General features: G+C 29.5%; 3 protein-coding genes across 3 annotated transcripts; all 3 read left to right on the forward strand.

The window, feature by feature from the left end:
• The first annotated feature begins 3,865 nt into the window (after positions 1-3,865).
• LOC114368759 (protein TIFY 6B-like) lies at positions 3,866-10,401 on the forward strand. The gene is made up of 7 exons (XM_028326012.1): positions 3,866-4,150; positions 7,147-7,340; positions 7,724-8,001; positions 8,138-8,228; positions 8,615-8,936; positions 9,443-9,503; positions 9,964-10,401. The coding sequence occupies exons 1-7, from the start codon at positions 4,063-4,065 to the stop codon at positions 10,088-10,090; spliced, it is 1,161 nt and encodes a 386-aa protein (XP_028181813.1). The 5' UTR covers positions 3,866-4,062; the 3' UTR covers positions 10,091-10,401.
• A 4,462-nt stretch (positions 10,402-14,863) lies between these two features.
• LOC114425656 lies at positions 14,864-16,244 on the forward strand. Its single transcript, XM_028392600.1, has 3 exons — positions 14,864-15,360; positions 15,661-15,687; positions 15,920-16,244. The coding sequence occupies exons 1-3, from the start codon at positions 14,916-14,918 to the stop codon at positions 16,054-16,056; spliced, it is 609 nt and encodes a 202-aa protein (XP_028248401.1). The 5' UTR covers positions 14,864-14,915; the 3' UTR covers positions 16,057-16,244.
• Positions 16,245-17,484: 1,240 nt separating this feature from the next.
• Positions 17,485-21,876, forward strand: LOC114425935 (surfeit locus protein 1-like). The gene is made up of 6 exons (XM_028392910.1): positions 17,485-17,777; positions 17,937-18,022; positions 18,925-19,163; positions 20,244-20,412; positions 20,496-20,779; positions 21,362-21,876. Exons 1-6 carry the CDS (start codon positions 17,624-17,626, stop codon positions 21,429-21,431), a joined length of 1,002 nt encoding a protein of 333 aa, XP_028248711.1. The 5' UTR covers positions 17,485-17,623; the 3' UTR covers positions 21,432-21,876.
• Positions 21,877-22,343: the final 467 nt, after the last annotated feature.

The raw sequence follows: 22,343 nt of genomic DNA on the forward strand, positions 1-22,343 counted from the left end.
CCAAAGAATCTCCATCACACGTTCACACCCTCACATTGAAGGGGTCGTATTAATATCCAACTGTTATAAGAGTTTTTTTTTTTTTTTTTTTACAAGATATCTCATAATTATATTTGAATGGCATGATTGGTCCTTACTCACATTTGAACGCAATAAATAAAGCACACCCAATATTATCAGATAGAATTATCATTATATTGTTACAATATTAACTTGGATGTCAGCAATACCTTTATAGGTATAGTACTATAGTCTATTTGCCTCTTTCTGAATCATCTTCATCATTTTTGTTATTGATCTAATGTAAGTCATGTGAACCTTTAGACTGAAAAGACTTAAACTAGAACATGAACATGGAAAGCGCATGTTGTTTATATATATATATATATAAAAAAAAAAAAACTAGTTTCTCTTTTCTCACTGAACGTGGATATTTTAATTTAACAAATCCTATATAAAATCCAATAAAAAAAACTAGTATATTGATAATTGTTTTTAACATGTAATTCTTTGAGTTTAACTATTTTTAGGCTGCTTAATAGTTAATAGGACTTGAGTTACTCCCTTATATTTTAGATTAATTCATTAAATTAATTAAAATTAAACCATTGAATTCCTATTTTAGTTATCAATAAAACTTAATGTAACAATGTCTAGTTATTTGGGTTATGTATTGATTGGGGGTGGGCCGATTTGACAGAGAAAAAAAATGTCCAAACTAATTAATAGAGTTTGGATTGAGTTGAATTAAAAAAATTGAACTAACAAATCAAACTGATTTGATTAAACTTAAATTAGGTTGGTTAGATCACTGGGATGTGCAACTGTATATAATGTATTTTTTCAATAAAATAGTTATAAATAAATTTAAAAGAGAAAACGATAAGTTTTGGATTATGTATGTTCATATATATATATATATATATATATATATATATATATATATATATATATATATTTAAAAAAAAATGAGAGAAGCAGAAATATTTAAAATAAATAATGAGAACTGGATTATATCAGACTTTGAAAAGGAGCATATTTTGATATTCAATTTGATAATGACTAATGAGTTGTATTTTTTTATTTGAATTGACTTGTATTTATCTAGTTTATACATATCTATATTTGCATCCATGATCACCTTTTATTTATTTATTTATTTTAAATTCATGAAGCAGAGTCGATAATAAAATATCAGGCGCGAGAAAATTGTTAGTAATACGTCTTTTTTGTGAAGTTAATTTGTAAGTCCAATAATTTGAAGGAATTGTTCACATTATTTTTTATAATTACATTTTTAATGAGATAATTGCATGTTAAAATTTATATATTTTTCATCATCCCAAAAATATAAATATGAGATGTTAATATAAAAAGGTCAACACGTCAAGTAATTTTAATTGACACATGGAAACTGATATTAAAAAGTAAGATTAAATTTTTTAATTGAGCTCTGAATTAAACTATCACATATTTATTATGTGTGAGGACAAAAAAATATATTCAAAATTTAGTAACAACATATTCTAAAGATATGGATATTTATAGGAATGAAAAATATATTTTAATTTTTAAAAAATTCATAACCACCTTGCCATCCGTCGACTACTTATAAATTTATTGTTTTTAGGTTAAGCCGGGAGATCTTATAAAAAAACAAACCTAGTGCTTTAACAAGTTTGTAATTAAGTCTTTATATATTAAGGCTTTCTAAATAAATATAATCCTTGCTATAGAATTATATTGCTACTATAAATTTCTAATGATATTTTAAGAGTACATAGCTCACAATCGATCTGGACTATGATTTTTAACTTTTTTTGGATTCAAATATAAATGTTTTAAATACAGAAAACAACAGATTGACTTATTATTATTTTCTTAATTTCAAAACCTACGGTTAAAAGTTGATTTTGTCTTTTCTTTATTGACAACAAAAACAGATAATGACTTAAAATGATTGTCATGATTAAAGCATGGAACTAGATTAGCCAAGAAAAGAAGCACGCAAAAAATTAAATTAAACCAACGTTTGCATGATTTGATAATTAAAGAAAAGAACAACCTCGACCAACCAAATAATTAAAATATACAAAGTTTTGAATGCTATCATATGACCCCAGGCTGCCACAACCCACAGACAAATCGAATCCATCAACTTTTTCTCGTGAAATGTTTACCAAATAATATAATACAAAAAGTTTTGGTGAATGAAAGATTAATTAATATCCATACATGTGAGCCCAAAGTCAGAAAATATAGTACAGTACTTAATTAATATTTCTTATGAATAGATTTTCTTACAGAAGATGGGGAGCAGCGGCACCACGTGTCGGATGGAGTTTGCCTAATGTTTTTTTGTTATTATTATTATTATTATTGAATATAAAATAGTAAATAAAGTTATTTTTAACGAATATAAAAAATACTCGATTCAATCTTCCATCGCATCTAGCCAATTCTCTAAAAATTTGTAGTTATTGAATAATGATGTAGTACCTGATTTTATATTGTACCAATACCCTAAATTGATAAAAATTTGGCAATGTAATTTTTCTCTCTTTATTTTTTAAAATCCTTGATTTTATTCATTTTATTTTTTAATTAAAAATTTTTGTTTTTCACTTTCAAAAAATATGTAATTTTAGTTTCTTTAATGAATTTCAAACTTATTAACTGTATTTTTCTTAATTATTTTTTGATAAATTAAGTTTTTTAATAGTTAAATAATTTTTAAAAATATTTGTCATACACATAATAAACAAATACTTATAAATCAATGTTTAGAGAGCACATAAATTAATATTTAAAATTGATCACAAAAACTTCAAATTTTTTTTAAAAGTAAAAAACGAAATATCTTTAATTGAAAAATGAGAAACTAAAATAAAAAAAAATTTAAAAGTGGAAAGTAAAAGATCTCAACAAACTGAAAACACCATACAAAAATTACATCTTAACCTAAAAGTTTTGAAACATTATGTTTGACAAAATATTTTAATTAAAAATAATTAAGGCATCATTTATGATTAGTTACTACTGATTAAAAATAATTAAGGCATCTTTTATGTTTTAATATTATTAATTTTTTATTTACGTACATAAATACTAGAATCTTAAATGATTTATTTAATTCAAATAATTTTATATCAGCTAATGCATATATTTATATTTGATGAATAATATCCTTAATTTATTATTGACTTTTTTTCTTATCAATTGCTAACAAAATGTGCTCACTTAATTTTTAATTTTTTTATTAATCATCTATCACTTTTTTTTTTGTTTTTGGTTAAATATAATATGTTAATGAATACTTTTTTCATTTATAGTTCTAAAGACATGTTATATGTCATATAGCAGTAAAAAATAAACATGTTATATAAAAATAACATTTTCATTTGATTTAGATCATATTTTTCATCAAAGATCATCAAAGATTTTTCTTTCTTTTTATTTTTTTCAATTCAAATTTTAAAATTTTCATTTCTTTTTTATTTTCCTTCCATTCAACCAAACCGAGCATAAACCTTTTCCTACAAACTCACCCTCTCAGCTCATTTCTCACGCTTTTAATATAATGTACTCAAATATATATTCATCTAATGAATAAATACTACAATGGCTATAATTATTAATTTTTTTTTTCAGTACGTGTTAGGTTTGACTTCAATTGGCATCCTTAGGTGCATACGTGGTCAGTGTCTCACCGAATGCCAAGACCCATTTTCAGACCGGTTCAATCGGACAATCAGTACGGACCAACACGCCAGAAAGCCGAATCTCATTTAATCCAACGGTTCAGATATAATGATTCGAACCGTGTACACGAGCTTTTTATTTTGCAGTGCTCACATTCATTTTTTTCTTCTTCTTGTTTATATCTCTCTTTTGTTCTCTCTCTCTCTGTTTCTTCTTCTTCTACTCTTGTCCCTGCTCAAAATCCAACCACACACTGCACGCACTAGACACTTCAGATTTTCTTTTCTTTTCTCAAAGTCTTGTTCTTTGTGTAGCTATCAACAGAAAATTTCTTGAGGGTCTCTGATTTTTTTTCACCACATGGAGAGGGAATTTTTTGGCTTGAGTTCCAAAAATGGTGCATGGACTACTATGAAAGATGATGCTGTCAACAAATCAAGAGACCAAGGTAGCATTTTTCCACCATTTTTATTATTATTATTTTGTTTTTATATAAAAAAAAAAACTTTGCACTTCTCGCGTTCATATGAACTTGAAAGTTTTGCATTAGCTTAAATGGCTAGAGCCTCTCTTTTTTTTTTGGGGTTTTAATTATTTGGAATTTTTAATTATTAATATTATTTGGATTTTTTTGTTATGCAAGAGGAGAAAAACAAATAAAATCAAGAGAGTTTTCGAGTGGTGTGATTCTATGCTGGCAATATTTTTCAGTTCCATTTATGGGACCCCTTTTTTTCAGTTTAACTTGATATGCTATTAGTGAATTGCTGTTTATTTTCTCAGAAATAAGAAAAAGGAAAGAACACGTATTCCTTCCAGAAAAGGATAAAACATCGAAGAACAAAGGAAAAGAGAATGCTTTAGTATCCATAATATGCCACAGAAAAATATTTATTGTCGGGGTCTTTGTTGGTTTGCTTTTTTTTTTTTTTTTTGGTCTTGGTTTTACCCTTTAATCTTAATAATTGATAAGAACTAGTAGACCATTAATTTTAAGGTTTCTAATTCTAAGTTCTAACTACTCTTTTAGGCATAAGGGGGAAGTTAACCTATTGAAACATGAGGCTATAAAGTGAAGGCATTTTACCTGCAAGTTGCAATCTAACTAGTAGGCTATTGTAATGCAAAACTGGATTAATTAGGTGAAATATCTATGATAGTCACATATGCAGCTACTATGCAAGAAAAATACTGATAAGTGGTCCAAGCACTGGACATGGGCCCATTTGGTATTTATGTTTTAAAGTAGATGTTTGATAAATGGAAATGGTGGGGAATGGTAAGCTGTATACAGTTGCCTTCTTCCTCGTGTGGCAGTGTGTTGTGAGATGGTCAGTCAAACCAAACGTAGGAGACACTCTTTTTTAAGAGGAGAGAGAGAGAGAGAGAGGCACTTGTGTGACTCATTAAATCATGTAGATGAACAACTAAAAGTGAAAGTATTTCACTCAAAAAAATGATTATATGAGTTTAATTTTATGTATTATTAATATTATTTTTTTATACCATTAGTTAATAAAAAAATTATTGTAGGTACTATGATATTTAATACAATTATTATAAAAATTAAGAAACTTAACCTTTTTTTTACATTGTAAATGTATAAATTACTTACTCTTATTATATTATAAATATAAAAGTATAATAAATTGATTTAATTAGAATGGAGTGACACTATTATCTAATTGCTATATATATGGTAAAGTTATTATCTTGTATAACAATTATTTTAAAAATTAGATCTAAGATTATTTGTGATTGATTGATATTGTAAAAAAATAAAATTATATTAACAGTGCATGAAAATTCACTTCTAATAATAAATTTTAATTATTATCAATTTTTAAAACTAATTCTAACAAAACTAATAATAAAAATTTCAGTTGGAAATTCTTGATATTTGTCATAATTTTTTTCCGAGACACAAAGCCTTTGAGATTCATATTATAAGCATTTAAAAGTGCAATTATTTTTTTCAAAGAAGAAAGCATTTCCTACGTTGGATGTTATAATTTATTATCTCTCTCTCAAAGAAATGTCTTTTTTTTGGTTATATTTTAGACATTTAAAATAATTATTTAAAGGTTGATTATAATATTTTAATACTTACTTTTATATTCATTAGAAGCAAGCTTCTTTGTGCTGTCTTATTACACATTTTACAAAGAATAACTAGTGTAGAAACTGTAAAGTAAAAGGCACATCAAACAAACATTATTCATTTATTAGGTGTGTTTGGTACACGGTAGAGACGTGGCCTTGGTTGTCTCTGGTGCTATTTCTTCTATATTTTATATTCTACAATGTGCTACTTCTTTTTCTCGCTTTCATATTGATGTAATGATGTGCATTATTTTATTTGGTTACTAGCAATCAGATGCATGCATTATTTTATTTGGTTATTAGCAATCAGATGCATTTAAATATTAATATTATGGATTCTGATGTGTATGAAAAGCATTTAAAGAGGATAAACATGTGTATATTTTTTCACATATATTAATCATTTTTTAATATTATATATCCTAGGTTAACATGGGCATGCGTGATGCTACAATATTGAATAGCATAGATAAATAAAGAACTATCTTCGATGGTAGTGACTAGCTGTTAGCAACAAGGTTTACATAAAATATACTTATGGAAGGAAGCATTTTCATAAAATAAACATAGAGCCACAGCATAAAATATTGTAACATAATATAATAACATAGCATTTAATAAAGTACACCTTTTATCAAACGGTGGACTATGATTAAATAATGCTAAACTTCATAAGGAGTTAATATATATTTCCTTTTTTTCTTTGGTTTATAAATTTGTATTTCTAAACTGTGCCTGTCCAGAGGCTGCCGACATTTAAAATAAACTAACATGGTCACATCCTCACATGTGAAATAATTAAAATATGTGCGTAATAATACAAGGACTCTGGCTTATTATGATAAAAGTGCTTTTGGAGCTTCTATGAAAATAATTTTGTTTTTGTAGAGTAATTGTTTCATTGCTGTGGCTGAAGTTGTTCTGGGCCATTCAGGTTATTAGTTGTACCTTCATTATTTCCTACCTTATTTATTTTTTCTGTGGGGTAATAGACTTCAAATATAGTTTGTGGGGGTATCTTCTCACTTTGTAAGAGGCCGAGAGTTTTTCTTGTGGATATGTTATGTCTTTGTTTAGTTTACTTTCTCAATAGTTTAAATCATCATCAAGACCATCATCATTCTCCTGTTTCTTATAGTTTGAATTAGGAAAGCAAATTAACCTATTCTTTTTATTAGTTACTTGTATATATCATTCAAATTGCTAAACTTCTTCATTTTTGAGGTATCTTTGAATGTATTATCATCTTTACTTAGAGATGGATTTTCTTTTACATGTTTTCAATACTCATGAGCTTGATCTGATGTTCCACTTTTTTTTTCTGTCCTTATTTTGTTTCAGTGAGGAGTTCAGGAATGCAGTGGTCATTCCCAAACAAGGTCTCTGCCCTTCCTCAATTCCTGTCTTTCAAGACCAATCAGGAAGACAAGCCTAGAAAGACTATTCTTGAGCCACTAGCTTCATCTGGATATATGGCCATGTCAACTCAATATGCTTTTGACTCTAACCAAAAATCATTCTTGGGTTTGACCAACGTATGCTTCTTCTTATAAAAAGATGCTTTAAACTTCTTATGTCTACAAATGACCTAATCTCACATAGCATAGAAATAGAACTATCCGTACATACACTATTTACTCTATCTTATGAGTGTAATTTCTAAGAATTATCGGTATAAAAAAGTTTACACTATAAATCAATAAGAAATTACAGTTGGTATGACTTTTTAAGGTAGTTACAGTAAAAATTAACAAACTTATTATATATGACAGTTTGTGATTAGATGATAAACCTAAAACTCTTTACACTATGAGTGTATATACCATTTACTTTTATCTTATTATTTTTTTCACATTGGTTTTTGTAATTTTTTTTCTAAAGCTAATCTTTCTTTATTTATTTCTTTGATATTTTGTAGAGAAATTTGTCCATAAGCAAGCATGCTGCAGGGAACAAACAAGGAATGACAGTTTATCCTCTACAATGTTGTGATGCACAGTCAGAGGAAGCAAGAATATTTTCAGTGTCCAACCAATCAAATCAAGTGAGTCCTGTTCTTCAATCTAATCTTGCCTCTACCGGACTGAACATGGTCAATTCAGTCATAAAACCACAACCTTTTGGTTCCAAATCCTCTGGCACACCTCTATCTATTCTTCCATCAATAGGTTCCATTGTTGGATCTACTGACTTAAGGTATTATATACATTTACAAATCTAAAAAATTGTAATTTTCCATTTCACTGAAAATACTTGCTAAGATATATTGAAGCCTGGTGTGATCTTGTTGAGCAATGTAAAGTGGTACAACTAAATTGTTGTTTTTCTGCAGGAATTATTCCAAAAACTCCACCATGCCTACTCAGCTTACGATTTTCTATGCTGGTTCTGTGTGTGTTTATGATGACATTTCTCCTGAGAAGGTATGTTTTCTGTTAGTTTTATTAATCCTGTTAAATTCTAAACATTTTTTAACCAAGTCAACTAATTTTGCTTGATACATGTAGTTTACCTCACTTGGTGGGATAAAACTTTTTTTATTGATGTTGCTGTCTTAATTCAGTTAAAATTTCAAATTGCTTCTTTTTGTATATCACTTTTGCTGACCATTATTAAGGAATCAAAAGTAATAAAAGGTTTTATTAGAAATTTGTAACATATTTTCAACGCATTAGAAGCCATGATTATCAATACATATTTTCTATTTATTTATTTCCTAACTGGTGTCCTTGAGGCGATGGTTAGCAAAGCTTTTGTATTCAATATTTATATTTTTAGTTTGCTGATTTTTACTTTACATGACCATTAGGCCAAGGCTATCATGTTAATGGCCGGAAATGGTTATACTCCAACTGAGAAAATGGAACTTCCCACGGTGAAATTACAGCCAGCAATTTCTATTCCCTCCAAAGATGATGGTTTCATGATAAGCCAATCCTATCCACCCTCAACCTTTCCCACCCCTCTCCCATTGACCTCTCATGTCAATTCTCAGCCAGGAGGAGGATCTTCTAGCAACAAAGAAATTTCAATAATAAGACAAGTAGGACCTTCAACTGCTCCTACTAACCATTTGGGATCACCCATTATTGGTTCTATAGGATCTGCATCTAAAGAAAAGGCTCAGCCAGGTACCTTTATGCCTAGTCTCTTTTATACTTATACTTTTCTTATTATTCAGATAAATCCATGTGGATCTTACTTAAGAATAAAGTGTTAACCAAGTGTTCATACTCGCTAGCATTCCTCAAATTAACAAATTTTGTGTTGGTTCCTGATAAATTTTGTTTCATTTTGTAATTATTCTGGACTAAAATAAAATTTGTTAATTTATCAAGAAGTAAACAAAAAATTAGTTAATTTATTAGGACTAAAACAAAATATCAAAGACAAAAAATAAAATTATTATTTTATTAAGAATTCAATGAATCAAAAACATATTTAAACTTTTTATTTATTCAGATAAATCATGTTGGTCTCGCCGGTAGATAGTGGAGCTAGCATGGATTTCACCTAAGAATAAAGTGTTAAAGAATTGTTCCTACTTGCTAGCATTCCTCAACTTTTAGTAACTAGTATCTTTCACTAGTTTATGTAAGACACTGTGATGAACAACAAAGTTTTTTTGTGTTTACAGTTTGCTTGCCTCAGGCACGTAAAGCATCCTTGGCTCGGTTTTTGGAGAAGAGAAAGGGAAGGTAATTGATGCAGCTGGTCAATTTTAAGTTTTCCCTATCACTTATTGTTTTGATTACATTGTTTAATTTGCACTGTCAATGTGAAACATTCAATGAAAGAAAAAGTATATAAATATTCTAGATCTTATCGAAGAGTTTAACTTATATACACTGCGAGCCTAAGATGTTTTTCTGCAGTCATATAATATTCACCAACATGTTATATAAATTAAACTCTTTGATTATAACTAAAGGTATATATATAACATTTATAAACTTTTTCTTTCATTGAATACTTGTCTCCACATGTTATTCACTGTAGATGTTTGGCCAACTATGATGGTGTCAATTCAACCTTCTGTTGTTAGTAATTACATGCGCGCACACATATGAAGAAGCATGTGACATAATAACATTTTATTCAATTCTCTTGTAAAGTGAGTTTATGAGGCTGAAGCATATGTTTGTTGTACTGACTCAGGATGATGAGAACATCGCCATACTTATATATGAGCAAGAAATCACCTGAATGCAGCTCTTCTGGATCAGACAGTGTCAGTTTCTCCTTGAACTTCTCTGGATCCTGTTCACTACCAGCCACCAACTAGCCCTACATGAATGGAAGTTTAGATTTATATACTTCTGTAATTGTAAGATCATTTTTTTTTTGTCATTGGTAGAGAAATTTCGTAGGCATTTTTGTCCTAAATATTGTTTTGGTTCCCGAGTTTTTTTTTTTTTACAATTATTACTTTTTGCAGTATTTTACTTCACTGTGAAGATTTTTCCAAATCGTCATATATGATTTTTTTTTTTTTTTTTACTTTCATCATGATGTATAATTATTTCTTTTATACATATATTACAGTGAATAATCTTCAGATTTATTATGGCTATTGGATTGATCATTGATCGATGATTAATATCTTTTCAGCTGTTACATGTCAAATTACGTGGCCAATTATTATACAATTAGCTTAGTTTCTTTGGACAATATATAATGTGGTATATGGAACGAAGTTAATATTCCCATGTTTGAATATTTTTACAATGGGAAAAATGTTTCAACTCATACTCTTAAATTCCAACTCATACTCTTAAACCGGAGAAATTATATGGTTGGAAAAATGACTCGAATCGAATTAAGATATTAAGAATTTATAATAATTTATGTATATTGTTCAATCAATTGAGTTAAATTTTTTTAATAGTGGATCATTATATGATCATGGACCATTATGTAGTCATGATGGTGAATAATAATTTTTATGTGATTTATAATTAAGTTTTTTTAAAAAAAAATCAGTTATGTGTAATGTAAAAATTGATTGATATTATGATAGTATGATTGAATATTGAAAATAAAAAGAGGGGTTAGATGAAAAGAAATGAAATGCATTTTATTCCATTCTATTTTACATGTTGGAAATTATGAAATTTAGGAATTTTTAAAAAATGAAATTTAGTAGAATTTTATTTTTCATTATACTTTATCTATATCTTTAATCAATTCAAACACAACTTAAATGTACAATATATATAAAGTTGATTGGATGCTTCAGAAATAAAAAAGGAAAACGTTATGAGTTTAATTTCTTTGTTAACAAAAATTAACAAACCAATAAATAACAAAAAAAATCAACTTAAATATTCTTAAGACAAAGCTTTTACGTACACCTAATGACAAATGTATAAAAATCCCTCGTTGGATCGCAAAAGCTTTTACACCTAATATACGTAAGTTTAAATGCTAATTAGGCCAAAGTTTTTTGTTGTTGACCTATGTTTATAAGAATCTTACGGCGGAAAAAAAAAAGTATCATTGTCATTTTTAGACTATAACGAGGATGGAACTTCAATGGTTGGATCGTACTTGGTGTGGTAATACTAACATTAGGTTATAGAGAATCTATTTTTTATTTATTAGAATATGCCTCAATAATTGTTGATTTTCAAATATGTTTTGTTGATCAAGAGCGAGACACATACACGTGACAGGACTACATGTATTGCTACTCTATTTTCAAAACGAACATAAAAACGTGCACGTTTTATGGAATAGCATTTGTTCCTCAAATGAGAGGACATAATAAAGGAGCATTGATTCTGTATATCAGTTGAAGTTGTTGGTTCTTTCTAGTTTAGATTATGTTCTACCCTTATGTATGGATGGTAATGCATCAAGGAAGCGTTTTAGAAAAAAATTCTTGTCCAAAATCCACATGGGTAACGACGGGCAATTTTGAAGCAAAAGACGTGTAGTTGTGCACTTCAAAAGCTTATTTCTTGTTTTATATGCTGACATTTTATGATGCTTATCCTTTTAAGGGACTAAAAGGCAAGTCCTTTATACCAAAGTGCATTGTAATTATTGATCCTCCTTTTTGTAAATTCAATGAGTACATGACTAGATTATTTCACTCCTCTAAAGTGAGTAAAGACTAAACATAAAATAATCTCATTTGTTGATAAAGGAATCAGTTATTGATATTCTAACACATCCATAATTTTATTATGTAGATGTAATATTGATAATTAATGAATAAATTAATAATTAATGTTTGTTGAAAAAAAATATTAATTCAATTTTTTTCATTGGCAACTGACTTTACCTCCTCACTTTAGACTTTTAGAGGACCCAAAATCTACGCAAATTGAAAAATGGTGTAGTATACACAAGTGTGCATTCATAGTTAGATGTATTAGTATCTTAATATAATGACTTGTAATTGACTTAGAAAACTGCAATTTATCATTCTTCTTCAAAACAAATTAAACAACACTACCCAAAACCAAAAATTACAACTCCCATGGCAAAGCATTGCCATTTATCGAACTATTCCTCTTCTCTCTCCACAAGATAAATGTTGAAAGAAAGATTTATGTACAGCTCTATTCTAATCATCGTCTTAGGTTTGATTTAATTTTGAAGAAAAAGAAAAAAATGTTTTAGTCCCTATATTTTTAATTAAATTTTAGTTTTAGTTTTTGTACTTTAAAGTTAATGAAATCAGTCCTTCAATAGCTTTTGGAAATATGTAATTTTCATCTTTTCAATATGTAATTCAATCACCAATAAAGTTAGTGAGGAGGAACAAAAATCAAATATTTTAAAAAATGATTTCATTGATTTGAAACTACAAAAGACAAAACCAAGTATAACAAAATAGAGGGACTTGAAACACATTCCCAAAAAAATATATTGAGAGACAAGTTTACTTTTAATTAGAGAACCAAACCAGATTGGTATTTGTGTATGATTTGGCTTGTTTTCTTTAATCAGAATATATATATATATATATATATATATATTACAAATGTACACGTTTGGCATTTTTTTCCTTTCCAAAAATTCAGTCAGTAACAACTTTTCTTTCAAATATTAATAAAATCAACACTAATAGATATAAGTAAAAAAATAACTTAAAGAAAATTATATTTATTTGTGTGTAATTCATAAAGTATATATAATGAATTATGAAAGGCCTTCAAATGTTGCAAAAAAGAAAGGCCTTTAAATTCCAAACAAAAATAAAAAGTGGGAAATTACTTACCGCACATTATTTCTTGCTTGGTGCACCTCCACATTTTTTAATATCCCCTTTCACCCTTCTTCTTCCAAAAAAAACCCTAGCTACCTCTCTTCCAAACCTCCATGACCGCACTGCAACTCCACAGCTCCACCCAACACCATTGCAGTTGCACCTAAACACCACCCCTACAACCACTTGACGCCTCCACACCACACCAAACACACCATTGCGCCCCAACCCACCACTGTCACATGCATCACTGTCAATCATGAGCCTTCATGTTGCTCTAAACTCAACATCGCGCCAAATTACCATAATATAGTTATGAATTTAGTAATTCGTAATACACACCACTTCTTGCTTCAACATTGTTCCTGACTTCGACCATTACCTCTCAGGGACGGTTCAAAGACTTGAGAGATCTAAAATAAATTTAAAAATGAAGTATTTATTTACTCATAAAATAGTTTATTAAAATTATTATTATTTTATTTAAAATTACCAATAAAAAGATTAACAGTTACTTATAGTATTTTAATTAAAATTTATTTTCAAATATAATTTTACAATAAACTTTTTTTTGAGGAATATTAGTACTAAAACAAATTTTTGGGGTCTTTTTTTTGGGACTTAAAGCCCTTGCTTGGACTACTTGGGCCTTAAGCTGGTCCTGCTACATCTCCAAGCTCCTTGGACTCAAATCGATAGTCAACTGTCTCATGCTCTTCAGCCACGGCTTTCACACTGCGGACAGGGAAGAGCAAGACGGAGAGAAGAGAGTGAGGTGTGAGAAGCATAAGATGGGAACTTTTCAAATTTAGGAGATGCATCAAGCAAAAACTGAGTGCGTTAAGTAATTATCTAAAAAGTGTCTATAACTTATAAACTTATGCGGGCTTAAATGATATAGGTCATAGGCCCATTTATACTGTGAACTCAAGTTAATTGGTTCACGATAGTTACTAAATGTATCTCAATTTATTCTTTTCACCATTTAAATATTTTTCCTTTTCCTTTTGCTTTCACTTCTCCTTGTTTCTTATTTCTTTTCTTATTCTGTTAGCACTTGTTATTTCTCTTCTCTCTTCCTACTTTTCCTTTTTCAGCAACTTTCACAACACAAAATTAAAAATGTTTTTATTATTATTGTGTCATGAATATGTGTTTTGAGCTCAAAATATTAAGGACTGTCCATCGAAATGATATGATTTAAACATTTATTTTTATCTCAAGACAAAAAGCGAGACTCGGTGATTTATTGACTATCACAAGAATTTAACCTAATAATAAAAAATAATGTGTGAAAAATTACATTATTAGTATTCCAAAATGACAAATGCTTGGTATGTACAAAATTCGTGTGGCACAAAATCTATATATAAGAACAACCACTTTTAATTTCCGTCAAAGTTGTTATTTTTTATATTTTTATTTTAATATTTTCTAATAATACACAATAACACAAAAATTTGGATTTCGTAATCAGGTAGTGCAAAATACTTTCCTAACATATAGCATGCATTACACTTTTCCAAAAAAATCCAGATAAGAATACCTAAAAACATCTACACTTGAATTTTGCAAATTCCAATATATTGTACATGTAGATAAAATTAATGAAGTTTAAAAAATATATAATACAGAATACAGATATCCCAAACTAGAAAAAGATAGAAGAAAAAAAGGTGTAATTTCAAAATAGAACAACCTGGTGAGTTGCATAAATATGGCTATGAAGAGATGGCTGGCTCAATTTAGTTTTCCTTTTCAAAACAACCCTTTTTTAAAAATAGAAATTTTCTTTGGTTTATATATAACTACCATCCACCACAATGAGGCTCTAGAGGGGGATAATAGAGGAAAACCAAAAACAACAACAACTACATCAAGAGTTTGGTTGATGTTGTTTCATTTTCATTTCTCTCTCATCATGATGAAGAACATGGCCTATTATTCCAATAACAAGGTCTTCTTCCTCTTTGTCATGTTCTTCTCTTCATCTCTTCTTCACCTTGGTATGTGTGATAGTGCAGCTTCTCTTGATCAGCTTCTACCTGGCCTAGCACAAGGTGATTTTCTACAAGATGCAAAATGCATGCAAAGGCTTCTTCCATGCCAAGAATTCCTGAAATCTCCAAACAACCCTTCTCCGGCTTGTTGTGAACCATTGAAGGAGATGCATGAAAATAACACACAATGTCTTTGCAATTTCGTTAACAACACTCCGTTGTTTCAGTCCCTTGGTGCTTCCAAGGATGAGATCTTGAAGCTCCCTCAAGCTTGTGGCATCGATGTTGAACTTTCTAAGTGCAACAACACAACAGCAGGAGGAGGATCATCCCAAGGTAATTAATAATCATAAATTAATGATTTATTTCCATGCCATTGATTATTTCTTTATTTCTTGTGCTTTGTATATGTACACGATGATAGTTTTTATATATGATGACACCTTTGTTGATTTTTATATTAATTATTTTAATAGTTATATAATGATGATATGTAATTATAGGTTTAATTAACAGAATATATATGCTTACTAAATTTCAATATCTTTACCTTTCTTTAAAATTTTGCATTTGAATTGCTTGTCAATGTTCTGGTTCTAATTAACTTTCAACTTGTTTTGTTTATTTTCATTGTAGAATCAAGCTCATCACCGGCATCAGAAGGTAAATCATCGCCCACCCATGTGTGCTTACGTTAACATAGGATAAAATTTTTAAATTAATAAGAACTCATAAAACATTGAAAATATGAAGAATTTCATTCAATAAGTTAAATGAAATTAATTCCGAATAAATTCATCTGTCAATAAGAAGCTAGTTATACTTGAAGCAATATTTTTATGAACAAGCTATAAATATTGTAATAACTAATACTATATGTATTTACTGCTTCTAGGTGAATATGCTGCATCTGAAGAGGAGTCTTCTGAATCAACAAGTTCTACAAATATGATTACCCCACATGGAATCGTTTATTTTGGTGTACCTGGCTTTGTTGCATTGTTGACAGCTCTAGTATTTTCTTCATACTAGGCCTATGTACGAGAGTCTGCTTACTGTTGAAATTTCTGTCTTGGTTCTGCGAATTTTCATGTGATCATGAATACAGAATGAGTAAAGAACATGTACCAGCAGAACTCTGTCTATAGTGCAACGCATTTTGAATTTTAATTTTGCAGTGGCTGCAATAGAAATAATGGTAGGGAACAAGATTGATATCACATTGTTTTGTTCTCATTGTTTCTATTTAGCCATTTGATGTTTTAAAATTGGAACTGGTGTTTGGGTTGATCTTATTTAGTCATACTCACCTTAATATAATTATATTTGCCTAAAAAAATCAAATTCAATTTATTATATTGAGTAAATTCTTTTGGAAGGTTTGTTCATTCTTATATATATATATATATCCTTTATTTTTTTTTCTTTGGCTCTATATCTGAGTTGAATGGTGATATTATATCACTGATGCAGTGTCAATTGTCAAAGCACAACTTTTCTCTAGAGAGGAATTTTATTTAATTTGTAGAGCGCTTTTTCATAATTGTTTTTAGAACTTAAATAAAAAAGAGAGAGAAACTCAAGTAATATAATAGAGAGAAATATGATGTATGTAAAAATAAAGAAGAGAGAAATATAGGGAGGAACAAAATATAAAACAATGCCATATAGATTTATCTCATGAGTGATTAATCCTTTTAAATATTGATATTCATTATGCCATACATACGAACTAGGGAATCAAGATTCTAATCACATCTTTAAAGAGCATGATGATCTCATTTTATAATGTTTTTTTTTCTTAATCCATCCGATTGGTATTTTAATTATAATTACATGACAACATATATAGTTTCTCACCATTTTCTTAAAACCAAGCCACAATAAGAAAAGAGTGGAGTATATTTCTTATGAGAAGGTTTGGAAATTAATCATTAAATAAAAAAGAAAAAAGAAGATGTAAAATAATATTTTTGGACTCTTGTATTCAAAGAGGAGCAATAATGTGCATATTTGGATTATTTTATTTTAAAAAATATTATTTTTTATAAATAGTTTTATCACTTTTATGTGAGAATTAAAAGATATTTTTTTAAATAGCCTTTTCCAGACATCAGACGAAACATTGGTAAAAAAGCTACCTTATGCTCCAACAAATAAGAAAGGGAAAATTGTCAAAATTACACTTTGATCCAAAAATAAGTCTCCAATCACAAAGGCAAAAATTTAATATTGCAAATAATTTTTTCACACTTTTTTTTACACCACCTTATCTTAAAAAGACAAAAGCATAGACACAATATAAATTATTACTGCATTGTTTAACACTTATTACACAACATAAATTATTAAGTTTAGTATGGCATTTCTCTAATCGAAAAAAATTCAAGGAATACATTTTTTCACAATATTTTTTTTTAATATTTTCAAATACAATGCAAATGCAAGTATGCAATGCAACCTAATGCCTACCGAAGCTAAAGGTGCTTCCACACGCGCGCAGCAGATTTTACCTCCATAAACCCTTTGTTCTTCTTCGTGCCTCTTTTCTTCTCTCACTTCACATGTCTCAGTGGCTTCGTCGCCTTCCCTCGCAAGAATGCTAACTCATCTCCGCCGCACCCCCGCCGCATGCGGTGGTGCCACCTCCAAACATTTCCTCGTCCTCAGGCAGTTCAGCTCCGCCGCCGCCGCCGCCGTTTCCTCTGTGTCTGATTCCGACCCAACACTTCCCTCTTCTTCCGAATCACAGAGTATGTGCTGATTCCTGTTCCTTCGATCGATTCTCCATCTGGGTTAATGTTGGTTTTTGCAATGCTTAAGTCCCTCTTCATAAAAATTCAATCTTTTATTTTATTGTCATTGATTTTTTTTTTTTTTTGTATTTGTATTTTGTTTTGGGTATATGTAAGGAAAAGCATCTAGATGGTTGCTGTTTCTACCTGGGGCAATCACATTTGGCCTCGGGACTTGGCAGATTATTAGAAGAGAAGAAAAGGTGTGTCTTTTTTGGCATTGAATTCATAATAATTAGGAAATTGTTTTGTTTTTCTTCACTTAATGTTTTCTTCTCATAATCTCAATTATAGAATTTTGAACCATTGATTTTGATGATAAAGGGGAATGAATAGGAGGGCCGAAAGAAATGTGATTGAATCTAATAGAAGATTATGTAAAATGTGAAAGTAACACCACCCTAATAATTATACTTGTATTGCTTTTGGAATGAGGTGTTTGTAAGTGAATTGGGGGAGGGGGGATATAACAATGTGCTTTGTGATGAGGATCAAGTAAAAGAACTCCACTCTACAAGCTTGGTGGATTGTGGTCTTAAAAGTTAAAATGTGATCTGTTGTGCTATTGTAAACTTTTTTTTTATATGTGTAACAAGTTGTGAACTTTGTCTGAACTACCATGGCTGAAAACGTGTATTATTATTTGTGACTGTCAAGATTGTGAGACTTTGAATCAATTTTTGTTGACATTATTGATCTAGGTAACTTTAATAAATATGATGCATCGAGGTGATATAATATTTTCTCATTTTCCTCATCATGTTTTGAATTTAGTATTATTTCATCTGTGCATGTCACTTATTTCTTAAGTCTTAACCCATTTAGGAGATTTCTAATCGTAGGCTTATTGATTATATTGTGGAATGGATTATTGCCTTAATTTCCATCTCCATGATACATGGATGATTTGAATACACGATGTTTTAAGAATTTCATTACTATCAAACATTAATAGTTTACTAATAGATAGAGTATTCTGTTGTAAATATTTGGAAAAAAGTTTTGTGGATTGAGTTTATTTTATATGAACTCATGAGATTTCATGTTTGGATATTTGCTATGCATATTAGCTAATTGAAAATTTCTTCCATCTTCAATGTTGCAGATTAAAATGTTGGAATATCGAGAGAACAGGTTGCAAATGGAACCATTAAAATTCAGTAGTGCTTATTCATCAAATGAGGAATTAGATTCTCTGGAATTTAGGAAGGTGGTGTGCAAAGGATATTTTGATGATAAAAAATCAATCTATGTGGGACCACGTTCAAGAAGTATTTCAGGAATCACTGAAAATGGTTACTATATCATAACACCTCTTATGCCAGTTCCCAATTGTCCTGACAGGTAAAATATAAACATTAATAGCTTTGTCAATGAAAGTAATAGATTAAGTCACGAGAAACTTTTAGTCTCTTGCATTACCCTTTTTGTTTATTTTTACAGCTTAAATTTCATCAAATGTGAGTGTAAAATTCTATACAGAACAAGAAAGTAGAAGGTCAAGCATCATTAATTAGAGTAGTTAAGGCTTTCATTTAGTCTTCTAAATAGATTGCACTGCACTGTCATTTGTACTGTAAAACTATATACACATTCTGGATTGAAAATTTCCCTCATCGTTACCTTCTGTTTTTGACACCATTTGATAAAGGATGAGTTTTCTGTCAAACTAATGTTACTTGATATTGAAAGTGTTGCTCATTATATTCAACATTACTAAGCATAAAAAGGATTTGGCTTCCTAAAGTGAGGGGGATGCACTTTAGAGGACAAAGTGCTGTTATATCCGTTGATTAGAAAATTGACAGTTGATATTTAATAACTTGATAGTTTGTTATATGCGTGTGTCTGTGTTTTATTGTAATTTCAATCATTGATTTTTTATTTAAGAGCTACAATTGTACTTTATTTTCTAAAGTGCGCCCTCTTGCATTAGATTAACTAATTCTTTATTCTAAAATGGATGCTTGTTATGCTATGTACGACTTACTAATTTTCTCTTATAACAGTTTTTTATTATTTTGATTCAAAATCTTCATGTCCTGAATGAACTTTAAGATTTTACTTTTGGTAAAGATTATTAACTTATTGCTGATCATTATGTATGTTTCATGTCGGTGTCTTTTCTTTTCATCAATATAATTATCCATGTGCAATGTGTTGTCTACTGTGTCTGGCTAAACTTTTTGAGCTTTTGAGGGCTTTGGATATCTTGGATTTATTTCATCACTTCATAAGCTTTAAGTCCTAATTTTTGTAAGTTAACATGTCTATCATATTATCAAGTCAACCGTAGTTTTTTTTCTCTTGATCATAAGCAATCAATTGCTAGTTTTGAATACTACCCTGCAACTGGTTTAATAGATAATTTATATTATTTGTTCTGAGTTTCTTCAATTTTTTTATTGTGTATGTTTCTTCCAGTGTGAGTTTTCCAATTTTAGTCAACAGAGGGTGGGTTCCACGTAGTTGGAAAGACAAATTTTTAGAGGCTTCAGAAGATGAAGATTTGGAAGATGCTCTTCCTTCCCCTTCTCACGATGATGGAACTAAATCTTGGTGGAGATTTTGGTCTAGAAAGCCTGTTATTGAGGTTGCCTCTCCCCACAACCATATCCATATATTGTTTAATGCAGAAAAAAAATTTAAATTCAAACTTCTCTCTGCAACTTACAGGATCAGGTTGCATCTGTTACACCTATAGAAGTTGTTGGCGTAGTTCGTGAAAGTGAGAAGCCAAGCATATTTGTTCCGGCAAATGATCCCAAGGCTTCCCAGTGGTTCTATGTTGATGTTCCAGGCATTGCTCGTGCTTGCGGCCTTCCAGAAAATACCATCTATGTTGAAGATATTAACGAAGATGTGAATCCAAGTAATCCTTACCCTGTGCCCAAGGATGTGAATACCTTGATTCGAAGTTCAGTCATGCCTAGGGACCACCTAAACTATACATTGACATGGTATGCAACTTACTTTTCTCTTGCTGAATATTGATGCATTTTTGGGTCTAATTAAAAATTGATTTATTATTGGTGCCTCCCAGCTTTTGTATATTTGATTACAAGATCATGGGTTTTGCAATAATACTTAGTTTGCCACTGAATGATACCACTAATAGAGTAACAGTGTATGATTGAAAATCAATTAAATATTAATCAAAGCAAAACCTCATCCATCCTTTCTTGATTGTAAGTGATATTAATTATGATTTTTCAATGCTTATCTGGTGACATAAACTATTATTCTGTCATTATTTAAGAGATTCAGATAAGTTGGCCCATTCAAACTTAGTTTTCTTCTCTCCCTATCAGCTGTTCTGTTCATTGTTATCTGTTCAATGTCATAGTTTGTTGTATAATTGTATTCTTCTCTTTTTCGGTAGGGCCTTTTGTCCCACTTATAACTAGAATTTACCTGTGGAAATTAAGCTTAACATAAGAAATAAGGTTTTCAATGAAAATAAGCAGCTTTCTGTTGAACTGAGCCTCTAATGATGAGGTTGAAGCATCCTTCTAACAAATTTTCATTTGTATTTTGGTCAGGTGTTCTCTTTCTGCAGCAGTTACATTTATGGCTTTTAAGAGGCTTAGACAGAAAAATAAGTGGAGATAGCAAAGTCATTTTGCTGTTGCCTGTTATAGTTGAAATTTATGACACATACTCCCTCATTTGGGCATCTTGATACATCTATCTATCTCCTTGGAGCATTGTCTTCCAAATATTTTCTTCAAATCTCAGTTTTCGAGCAACTTTAGTCGTTGGAGTGAAGTCCTCCTTGCAAGTTATCCTCACCTCAAAAACACTGATGAAATGAATGTGGGGTGATATTTTTTGTGCAACAAAACCATGTTTAGAATTTTGATGTCAAGGGGATGAAGATGCTATTTATTGTCTAGAAGGTCGAATTTTTGTTGGAAAAGCAACTAGTGTTAGTAGTTATATTTGGATTGTTTGTAAGGTTAGGAAGTTGTGACTTGCGAGTATACTGCAACGCTTGTCAACTAATGGTTCCACTAGTTAGGAAGAATATGTTTATGAAATTATTGGGTAAATTTAATTTAATCCACATACATTAATTTTAATGATAAAAAGTACATAAAATATTAAAGCATATAGATTTAAAACTTTAAATTTTAAAAATGGGAAAACTATTTTAATCAATAAAATATAATTTTGATTATGATTTACCAATAAATTATTAAATATAATATTAATTAAAGAAATTTGAGTATTATAATAAAACCTTATTTTTTTTGTTACACAATAAAAATACAAAGGCTTTGCTAATCTTATGGTTGAGGTGGCCGTATACATAGTTAAAGCTTTTTATGAATTGATGGTTTTTTTATATTTTATATTGACATTGTTGTAATTGCCACATAAGAATAATAATAACTCACATCCATGAAATTATATTTTCCTTCATTAATGATATTTGAACAAACTATAAACAGTTATCCATACAATGAACTGGTACAATGATTAAGAGTAAAGTGGCACTTAATGCGAACTGCATAAGTCTAT

Source organism: Glycine soja, chromosome 9 (assembly GCF_004193775.1).
Source record: "Glycine soja cultivar W05 chromosome 9, ASM419377v2, whole genome shotgun sequence".
Lineage (NCBI taxonomy): Eukaryota > Viridiplantae > Streptophyta > Magnoliopsida > Fabales > Fabaceae > Glycine > Glycine soja.

Bases quoted from the DNA above. Each gene is read 5' to 3' on its own strand.
- LOC114425656 (XM_028392600.1), top strand. From the start codon at position 14,916: ATGTTGTTTCATTTTCATTTCTCTCTCATCATGATGAAGAACATGGCC. The intron at 15,361-15,660 runs GTAATTAATAAT...TTTTCATTGTAG, and splicing joins AGGAGGAGGATCATCCCAAG to AATCAAGCTCATCACCGGCA. The intron at 15,688-15,919 runs GTAAATCATCGC...TACTGCTTCTAG, and splicing joins CTCATCACCGGCATCAGAAG to GTGAATATGCTGCATCTGAA.
- LOC114425935 (XM_028392910.1), top strand. From the start codon at position 17,624: ATGCTAACTCATCTCCGCCGCACCCCCGCCGCATGCGGTGGTGCCACC. The intron at 17,778-17,936 runs GTATGTGCTGAT...GGTATATGTAAG, and splicing joins CTCTTCTTCCGAATCACAGA to GAAAAGCATCTAGATGGTTG. The intron at 18,023-18,924 runs GTGTGTCTTTTT...TCAATGTTGCAG, and splicing joins TTATTAGAAGAGAAGAAAAG to ATTAAAATGTTGGAATATCG.
- LOC114368759 (XM_028326012.1), top strand. From the start codon at position 4,063: ATGGAGAGGGAATTTTTTGGCTTGAGTTCCAAAAATGGTGCATGGACT. The intron at 7,341-7,723 runs GTATGCTTCTTC...GATATTTTGTAG, and splicing joins CATTCTTGGGTTTGACCAAC to AGAAATTTGTCCATAAGCAA. The intron at 8,937-9,442 runs GTACCTTTATGC...TTGTGTTTACAG, and splicing joins TAAAGAAAAGGCTCAGCCAG to TTTGCTTGCCTCAGGCACGT.